Source organism: Ranitomeya variabilis, chromosome 5 (assembly GCF_051348905.1).
Source record: "Ranitomeya variabilis isolate aRanVar5 chromosome 5, aRanVar5.hap1, whole genome shotgun sequence".
NCBI classification, from domain to species: Eukaryota; Metazoa; Chordata; class Amphibia; order Anura; family Dendrobatidae; genus Ranitomeya; species Ranitomeya variabilis.
In genome coordinates, this window is record NC_135236.1 from 129,835,194 (window position 1) to 129,845,893 (window position 10,700).

The 10,700-nt window shown below is 40.1% G+C and overlaps 1 protein-coding gene across 5 annotated transcripts in view; it reads left to right on the forward strand.

The window, feature by feature from the left end:
• Positions 1–9,446, forward strand: part of INTS14 (integrator complex subunit 14) — a 28,932-nt gene extending 19,486 nt beyond the window's left edge. For all 5 annotated transcript variants that reach the window (XM_077263296.1, XM_077263299.1, XM_077263297.1 and 2 more), the window contains exons 10-12: positions 562–680; positions 8,218–8,283; positions 8,560–9,446. In XM_077263296.1, the coding sequence (XP_077119411.1) occupies positions 562–680; positions 8,218–8,283; positions 8,560–8,811 (437 nt within the window). In that variant the 3' untranslated portion in view covers positions 8,812–9,446. The remainder of the gene's footprint in view (positions 1–561; positions 681–8,217; positions 8,284–8,559) is intronic.
• The last annotated feature ends 1,254 nt before the right edge of the window (positions 9,447–10,700 follow it).

The following is a 10,700-nucleotide window of genomic DNA, read 5'->3' on the forward strand; positions in this document are numbered from 1 at the left end:
TGTTGTTGCATCATTAAAGGGGTTGTTCAGATTTGTAATGAAAGTGTTCAGTTGCTCTGTGACTGCAGACTTCTGATTCCCCATAGTGCATGCACTGCAAACTGTCAGGATTCTTCGGTGCCAGCAGCGAGAGCGAGCGGTTATGACTGCAAGTATATGATTGCATACATGCAGTCACGTGCTGACTAGACGTGCTTGGCCTCGCTCCATTCACTTGTATTGATTGAAGCTGTGCAGGTCTAGTTGGAATGTGGCTGGAAGTATGCGTGACTGGCCGCTCTCACCGCAGACACAGGAGGCTCCTGACAGCATGCTGTGCATGCACTGTGAGGACTCACAAGGCTGAAGTCACATAGAGTGACTGCAGACTTTCATCCCAAACCTGGACAACTCCTTTAAAGTACATTTACAGTAATTATTGATATTAACATATATGCTGTCCTTTAGCATCTCCAAGGTATATAAATAATTAGCTTTCCCCCATGAATTCATCTTCGCTTTACATGACATAGCTGATATCTATAAAATTACTAATAGAACTCCATCTTTTTTATATACAAGATGCCAAAGAGAATCCATATGGGGAAGAGGATAATAAGAGTCCATTTCCACTGCAACCCAAGTCAAAAAGAAGCTATGCCCAGAATGTGACCGTGTGGATTAAACCCAGTGGACTGCAGGTAAGATTCGTAGTGTCATGTCCTTCTTTATTTACAAAGGCATACATGTACACAGCGCTGCCTTATGGCGTTATTGTGGATTAGCCTGTTGTCAAGGCCATGTGGCCCACTGCGTTACGATGGAAGCAATATGTTCAAAGCATCTCACAAAGCAATTCAGTATCAAGTATGAGCGCTACGTGCAGAAGTACACGCACTTGCAGTGGAATGTAAAAGTCTGGGCACCCCTGGTCAAACTTACTGTTATTGTGAACAGTTAAGCAAGTTGAATGGGAAATGATGTCTAAGAGAGTTAAAAATGACACACTTCCTTTTCTACTTTAGGCAAGGAAGAAAGATAATATATATATATATATATATATATATATATATATATATATATATATATATATATATATATTAGTATTTTTTTCATTTATTTATTTATTTTTTTAAAAATTACAAAAAGGAAAATGGGCCAATGCAAAAGTGTGGGCACCCTTGGAGATTTGCTCAGATAACTTTGACCTTAATTAGCCTGTTAGGGTTATGGTTTGTTCACTATCACCGTTAGGAAAGGCCAGGTGATGCAAATTTCCCATCTTTATAAAAACCCAGCCTCCTTTAATCTTGTGCCAAAAAACAGCAGCCATGGGTTCTTCTAAGCAGCTTCCTAGTACTCTGAAAATGGTGGAGGCCCACAAAACAGGTAAAGGCTATAAGAAAATAGCAAAGCGTTTTCAAGTTGCCCTTTCCTCAGTTTGAAATGTAATTAAGAAATGGCAGTTAACAGGAACAGTTGAGATCAAGATAAAGTCTGGAAGATCAAACAACATTTCAGTGAGAGCTGCTGGTAGGATACATAGAGAGGCTAATCAGAACCCCTGCTTGACCGAAAGAGACCTTCAGAAAGATTTAGCAGACCTTGGAGTTGTGGTACATTGTTCTATTGTTCAGATACACCTGCACAAATATGGCCTTCTTGGAAGACTCATCAAAAGGAAACCTCTCCTTCATCCTCACCATAAAATTAAGCGTCAGAAGCATGCAAAAGAACATCTAAACAAGCCTGATGTATTTTGGAAACAAGTCCTATGGACCGATGAGGTTAAAATAGAACTATTTGGCCACAATGATCAAAGGTATGTGTGGAGAGAAAAAAAGCACAGAATTTCAGGAAAAGAACATCTCGCTAACCATTAAGCATGGTGGTAGATCAATCATACTTTAAAGTTGCGTTGCAGCCAATGGCATGAGAAACACTTCACGAGTAGAGGGAAGAATGGATTCAATGAAATTTCAACAAATTCTTGATGCAAACATAACAACATCTGTAAAGAAGCTGAAGTTGAAAAGAGGATGGATTCTACAGATGGGTAATGATACAAAAAACACGTCAAAATCCACAATAGACTACCTCAAAAGGCACAAGCTGAAGGTTTTACAATGGCCCTCACAGTTCTCTGATCTGAACACCATTGAAAATCTTTGGCTAGATCTCAAAATAGCAGTGCATGCAATACGATCCAGGAATCTCATAGAACTGGAAGAAGGTTCCAAGGAAGAATGGATGAAAATTTCTGAAATAAGAATTGAAAGACTCTTGTCTGGCTATAAAATGCGCTTACAAGCTGTGATACTTTGGAGTGCTACCGAGTACTAACTATGCAAGGTGCCCAAACTTTTGCATCAGTCTATTTTCCTTTTTGTAGTTTTTACATACATACACATTATATATAATATAATCTTATTGTAAAAAATATTATATAGTATAATATATATAATTTTTATAATATTCTTACAGTAAGATTATATATATTTCTTTGTGTGTGTGTGTGTGTGTGTGCTTAAAATACAAAGGAAATGTGCCATCTTTAACTTTAGACCTTTTAGAGGTCATTTCATCTTCAACTTATTTAACTGTTCCCAATAACAGTAGTTTTGATCAGGGGTGCCCAACCTTTTACTTGCCACTGTACACTCCTTAGCTGCTATCATTGAGGAATGTTCTACCTCACTGGATGCACTTGGGCATCTAACTCATCAAGATCCGCTGTTGGCAGCTCCCTTTTTAATTGTCAGCCAATGGCATCCCAGATGTTCAGAGACAAGTCGAGACGTGCAGGCCATGGTAGCATGTTTAGGACACAATCGCTGCTCATAGTAGCACAAGCAACGTGTGACCTGGCGTGATCATGCTGAAAAATAGCTCCTGGGAAGCTTTGAAAAATGACCGTACCACTTGGTTCGAAGATTGATCAATTGTGTACTGCAAGTACAATTGGACATTGCATGCCAACTTTAAGGTGTCAAATAGCGTCTACACAACCATCAGAAGGCGTTTGCACGACATTGGGCTACAAGCCAGATGTCCATCTACAGGAGTTAAATTGACGTCATGTCACTGCTCTCAAAGGCTATCATTATGTAGAGCAATACGGCAATGGAGGCTTGATTGAAGATCTGTCCTCTTCAGTGACCAGTCCCGCTTTTTTACTGGACGCAATGATAGTCAGAGATTGGTCTGGTAACAATGTGGGCAACGCCCTGACGAGGCCTCACGGGTGAACGTCACACCAGTCCTATTGTGTGGGGTGGAATAATGTACAGTAGCCAGACACCTCTAGTCTTCATTCCAACTACACTGACAGCTTGGCAGTTCATTGATATGGTTGTGGAACCAGTGGTATGACTATTTCTCCAAAGTGTCTCAGGAAGCCGTTTTTCAACACAACACCAGGCCACGTGTTGCTTCTGTTACTGTGAGCAGCCTGTGTGGCCTAAATGTGCTAACATGGCCTGCAGAATCTCCAAACTTGTCTCCCATCGAGCACATCTAGGAAGTCATTGGTCGGCAACTGCAAAGGGAGCTGCCAGCAGTGGATCTTGTTAATAGCAGCCAAGGCATGTAAGTGTGGGGATTTCTGCAATGAAGACTGAATTAACCGAAATGTTAATTTCTATTTTTTTATTATTTGCATATCATTAACACTTCAAATACCACTTTTTTTTTCTTGCTGTTAGAGTTTCAATGTTGTGGAGTGTGTATACTGTAGGTCCCTATTTCATGAAACCATGCTTTGAGATGATATGTGTGGAGTTGAGCGAATATGTTCGGAAATGGTCGCAAAATCTGAATTTGCCATATTCGTGCCATATTGGTATCCTATGTTTGATGATCGGTTCTGAATATATTTGGTAATTTCTACTCCCATTGACTCTAATGACATTTGGCTGTGTTCAGCGACTATTGCAAAAAACAATATTTGCTGCCGATTGTAATTGGAACAAAATGTTAAAAAAATTGCTCAGCTCTAGTTATGTGTCTGTATACAGTGGGGCAAAAAAGTATTTAGTCATTCAGCAATAGTGCAAGTTCCACCACTTAAAAAGATGAGAGGCGTCTGTAATTTACATCATAGGTAGACCTCAACTATGGGAGACAAACTGAGAAAAAAAAATCCAGAAAATCACATTGTCTGTTTTTTTATCATTTTATTTGCATATTATGGTGGAAAATAAGTATTTGGTCAGAAACAAAATTTCATCTCAATACTTTGTAAAATATCCTTTGTTGGCAATGACAGAGGTCAAACGTTTTCTGTAAGTCTTCACAAGGTTGCCACACACTGTTGTTGGTATGTTGGCCCATTCCTCCATGCAGATCTCCTCTAGAGCAGTGATGTTTTTGGCTTGTCGCTTGGCAACACGGACTTTCAACTCCCTCCAAAGGTTTTCTATAGGGTTGAGATCTGGAGACTGGCTAGGCCACTCCAGGACCTAGAAATGCTTCTTACGAAGCCACTCCTTCATTGTCCTGGTGGCGTGCTTTGGATCATTGTCATGTTGAAAGACCCAACCACGTTTCATCTTCAATGCCCTTGCTGATGGAAGGAGGTTTGCACTCAAAATCTCACGATACATGGCCCCATTCATTCTTTCATGTACCCCGATCAGTCGTCCTGGCCCCTTTGCAGAGAAACAGCCCCAAAGCATGATGTTTCCACCACCATGGGGGTCATTCCATGTCAAGTGAACCAATGATTTTTACCACTATATTTTTAATTCTTTTGAGATTTTGTTATTTGGTAATAGTTTGTCAGAGAATGCAAAATGCGAAGAAAAAAAAATTCTTGATTTTTTTTTAAATTTTTTATTGATTTTCAAAGTTCGGAAAAAGTGTGAATTTCGGTGTTGCCTGCCTTTACATTTCTCCCCATAACTCAGGCTAGAAAAGAGATAGAGAAACAAAATAAACACCATTCTACTCAGAACAGTACAGGCTTTCACCAGATATGTCACAAGAGTATCTTTGATAATAATTTACCTATGCGATCACAGGCGCAAAACTTTAAAACGCATTTCCGAAAAAAACGTTTAATTTAAAAATTTCAAAAACTGCACATGTCCCTGCTATGCTCCTATTCACATCTGTACCAAAATACAAGATGGGATCATGATGGGATCATATTTTAAAAAATAAAACTATTACAGTGTCAGTTCAAAAATTTTGATTTCAGATCTGTTCAGCCTGTGGTGTAGTGTGGGGTCCATATTTACCAAATAATCCATGATTGTTAGATATTCCTGTATTATTTTATTATGTTACCACATAGAAGCAGGAGAGGACAGAGGAGAAGCTTTGTTAGGGCTGAGAATGACCAGGGGTAGACGGTGACTGCAGAGCAGATGACCGGCCGGCAGCTCGGGTCTCCAGAGGCCGTATTCACACCAAATCTTATCACCCAGGAGAGGTAACGCCTCAAATGGAGGGAGAAAAATATTCTGAACATCCAGTTCATGTATTGTTCAAACCAGGACTACGGAGAGGAGGAGAGTTAGTTATATTGGTTACAGGAAGCAGAACCCATCACAGGGACTCAGCAATACCGGACTGTCATCCCATGTAGTGGAAATAAAGACAGTGACGTCCATGACGTGGTAGAAGGCGGCACAAGATCGGCAATGGATGACACAACTGGTGATGTGACCTGTGAATATGATCAGCGCTGACGGCTACTGACTCTCCAAAGATTGTGAAAATGAAGACGTAGAAGTGACTTTTCTGCACCGTCTGGTCCAGCGCCGTCCTTTGTGTATCCAAGAAAATCAGACATTGTAAAAGTGAACAAAAATCAGATATAACTCAGGTGGAGCCGAGCACCATGACAGCCGCACATACTCTGACACAGAAGGAAACGGCCATTGCTAGTGAGCGCTTATGGGCAAGATGACATTTCACCCACTAGAAGGGACACATTGATGATAAAAGCCCAGTGTAAAAACCTACTATTAATTGTTTGATTAGTTCATATTTTATAGTACGAGGATTTAACTACTGGACTATTCTTCTTAAACACTTCAGAAATGACATGTTTAGTGATATAGTAGAAAAAAAATTGTTCCATGTATAAATAGGTGGTAGAAATATTGGTTCTTTTAATCTGGTTTTTAACATAATTAGGACGAGACTGTATTTAAAAATCACACTTGAGGATGTGATCACCTTTTATCTTTTGGCTTGTTCAATGAATTCAGGTTGAAAATGCTGAGCAAGTTGTTATGATGATTAAGATGTATTTATTCTGGCACTTCGGTATTTGTTTTTTGTGTTTCTTTATTGTTACATATAAATGTTGAATGCAGTAAGTTGTAATTTGAAAAGAAAAAAGGAAGAAACTCACACAAACATAAAATCAGATGATTTAAGGCTTAAAAAAAATACAAATGTGATAGATCCCAAGTTGAATCCCTGTACAAATATAAACAAGGACACAAGTAACACACATGCATGTTTTCACAATTTTAAAACATACGTTTTTTTCAGAATTGCGCATCAAAATTTTTAATTTGATTTCTCCAAAACAAAATATAAAGAAACATAGTCTTGTGACATATCAAATGAAAGCCAGTACCGTTCTGAGAAAAATGATGCCTCTCCCACCTCTATATCTTAATTCTAACCCGAGATATGATAAAAAATGAAAAGCCATACCAGGCCAAAATCCATGCTTTTTCAAAACTTTAAAAATCTGTAAAAAATTAACTGATGAAGAAAATTTTTTTAAACTTTTAATTTGTAATTAACTAAAGTTGTACTTCATAAAAACAAAAAATAAAAAAAATCTAAAGACGTAAGGTAAAAAAAATATTCATATTTGGATCACTTGATATGGAATGACCCATGCTTTACAGTAGGTATGGTGTTTGATGGATGCAACTCAGTATTCTTTTTCCTCCAAACACGACAAGTTGTGTTTCTACCAAACAGTTCCAGTTTGGTTTCATCAGACCATAGGACATTCTCCCAAAACTCCTCTGGATCATCCAAATGCTCTCTAGCAAACTTCAGACGGGCCCAGACATGTACTGGCTTAAGCAGTGGGACACGTCTGGCACTGCAGGATCTGAGTCCATGGTGGCGTAGTGTGTTACTTATGGTAGGCCTTGTTACATTGGTCCCAGCTCTCTGCAGTTCATTCACTAGGTCCCCCCGCGTGGTTCTGGGATTTTTGCTCACCGTTCTTGTGATCATTCTGACCCCACGGGGTGGGATTTTGCGTGGAGCCCCAGATCGAGGGAGATTATCAGTGGTCTTGAATGTCTTCCATTTTCTAATTATTGCTCCCACTGTTGATTTCTTCACTCCAAGCTGGTTGGCTATTGCAGATTCAGTCTTCCCAGCCTGGTGCAGGGCTACAATTTTGTTTCTGGTGTCCTTTGACAGCTCTTTGGTCTTCACCATAGTGGAGTTTGGAGTCAGACTGTTTGAGGGTGTGCACAGGTGTCTTTTTATACTGATAACAAGTTTAAACAGGTGCCATTACTACAGGTAATGAGTGGAGGAAAGAGGAGACTCTTAAAGAAGAAGTTACAGGTCTGTGAGAGCCAGAAATCTTGATTGTTTGTTTCTGACCAAATACTTATTTTCCACCATAATATGCAAATAAAATGATAAAAAAAACAGACAATGTGATTTTCTGGATTTTTTTTCTCAGTTTGTCTCCCATAGTTGAGGTCTACCTATGATGTAAATTACAGACGCCTCTCATCTTTTTAAGTGGTGGAACTTGCACTATTGCTGACTGACTAAATACTTTTTTGCCCCACTGTATATAGTAGGTCAGTGGCACTTTTCTGTTGGCATTGCATTTCACTACGAAGCCACACAATCTTTGTTCTAACATTTCACAGTTTAAGGGAAAGAGGATTTGGGCCTTAGTAAATACGACATTAACATTTGCTGTGAGTGTGATTGTGGCAGTACAAGCTCATATGCCCAATTAGGTTTCCACTTTGTATAAGTGTTAATTTGCACAAAAAATTATATTCAGTTCCTGCATGTATATGCACTTTTTGTTGCATTTCATGTGCATTTTTTTAACTCAGTCGTAGATTATACACCGACTTCACAGACTGATCACACCATGATATACTGTAAAGGAAAGTAGAAGTCAGAAAGAGGAGTAAGGTTGCTCCATGCATAATGGTATGGGATGATTCTTGGGTCAGAAAATCTACTGCATGTGATGTTACCTACATGGTTGATGTCTTGTAGACTGATGTGCAGAAGATCCTAAGGAACGCCAGGAAACTTCCAGAGAAGACTCAAACCTTCTATAAAGTAAGATCTAGCTGACCCCCATCTACTGTGACTGTCTGATTACCCATTAACGTCAGTGTCTCCATAGTCATCGTCACTAGGACATGGAGTTCAAATGAGGAACTGGAAGAAAAATAAAATCTCCAAATTATGTGCGCAGCTTTGCTACTGTGGATTTACACCATACAGATTGCATTCTCTTTATTCAGGGGATTGTTCCTCTCTTGGCTAATGTCCCATCCATATATTCATATGTTTTCACTGCTTTATAACACTTTTGTATGATTTGATATCCAGGAACTGAACAGACTGAGGAAAGCAGCCCTTGCGTTTGGATTTCTGGATTTATTAAAGGGAGTGTCAGATATGCTGGATAGAGAGTGCACTTTGCTGCCGGACACAGCACATCCGGATGCCGCCTTCCAGCTGTCACATGCGGCCGCACAGCTCAAGCTTGCCAGCACCGGGAGCTCTGAACATGCTGCATATGACCATAATATCGTACCTCTGCAGACAGACTTCTCAGGACGAGGGTCTGATAGGATGTGAGACTCTGCACTTATGTTCTTTAGTGAAGATTTAGTATCACAGTGCAGCTTGGCTTCTGCCGACAACTTACACTCCAAGAGTGAAGAATATATTGCCCCACAACAGGAGGAAGCGAACAGTGGGATTGCAAAAGACTGTCATGGCTGTAGTAGCGCAATGACCCTAAGAAAGGACAGTGGGTCAAAATTAGGTTGCTTTCCATAAAGATTACAAGAAGAAATCTGCAGATTTTGCGTATATGAGCAACAGAAATACTTGACCGCAACTTTACTTGTAAATAATTATACAGACTTACAACTCTTAAAGGCTTCAGGTCTGGTGAAAGAACACAACAGCAATGCTTCTCTCCAAAAATGATGGTTTCTATCACTTTAATATTCCAGTTGTCCCAGCACAGATCAGAGGATGGACGTAATAGAACTGGAGTGATAGGGACTGGACTATCTAACGAGATTGGTATTGATTATTAATGGCGGGGCACAAAATCCAGACTACATAGAAACTGATTTGTATCTTTACTGTTTGTACAGGAGGACAAGTTTGACTTCATTGTTGCTGTGGGCAAATAGCCATTTTTATATGTTTGGGATTGACCTCATTATTGGTTCTGTGTATAAATGCTTTCTTGAATAGTACCAGTTCTCTAGTTGTCATTAATTTCTTGATGAATATTGATTATTATGACCTAGCAACATGAACTGATAGAGATAAAGTATACAAAAAACCTTGCATCATTACATTTTTGTTTTTCCTAGTCAAATGTATATATTGGCAGCCCCTAATGTTTGAAGGCGGACAGTGGTCTTACATTCTCTATTCTCACTAGCTGATCAGCCCCATTACATTTTAGTGAACAGCTTCTACCCTAAGAATACCAACAGAAGGAAAAACGAGAGACTATTTGTCCAAAATAGTACCCATATTTTATGTATCACATCTTTAAAACTAACAATATATGACTACATAACATTTTGAATGACAAAAGCTAGATAATGTGAAGCACCTGTACCACATTTACATATTACATATCACAAGAAAGTGGATGGGTGGACCCATAAGGTTAGCAGCAATAAAAATAAAGTGCTAGTGCTTAACTTGATCTAATCGTTCATTCAATGCCCCTATGCAGTGTTTAATAATCCCTAAGCATATGGATATATACTAGCTATTCAGTGCAATCTCACACATAGTAACACATATGCTGGAAGGTCAGTATATCACTGCAGAGCATTCACCATAAAATGATATGCTGCCACTAACATTACATTTCAGGGTTCTTACCCATAGTCTCCATACGGGGTCAGGTGCAGACAGCCCCGACGCGCTTTTCGCGTGGGCTTCCTCAGGGAAGTGACATCATGCACTGCTTACAAGCCGAGAATAGTTGCCGGAATACTTAATGCTCTCTACGCCGGGACTATGTGCGTGGAGAGCAGTGAGTATCCATTGCTCTTTAATAGCGGACATGCTGTTAGCCGCAGGTGCCGGGCTTTTGTGTGTCCCCAATACTAAAGGGAGTGAATATTCACCTTATTCCATGCCTATGGGAGTGGGGAGCAGTGAATATTCATTCCCTTAAGTAGCGGGGACACGCGAAAGCCCGGCAGCTGCAGGAATTCGGCTGCTGCGGCTAACAGCGCGTCCGCTATTTAACCCCTTCACGACCTTTGACGCATACGCTGCGTCATGAAAGTCGGTGCCAATGCGACCTATGACGCAGCGTATGCGTCATGGAATGATCGCGTCCCTGCAGATCGGGTGAAAGGGTTAACTCCGATTTTACCCGATCTGCAGAGACAGGGGGAGTGGTGCTTCAGCCCAGGGGGGGTGGCTTCACCCCCCCGTGGCTATGATCGCTCTGATTGGCTGTTGAAAGTGAAACTGCCAAT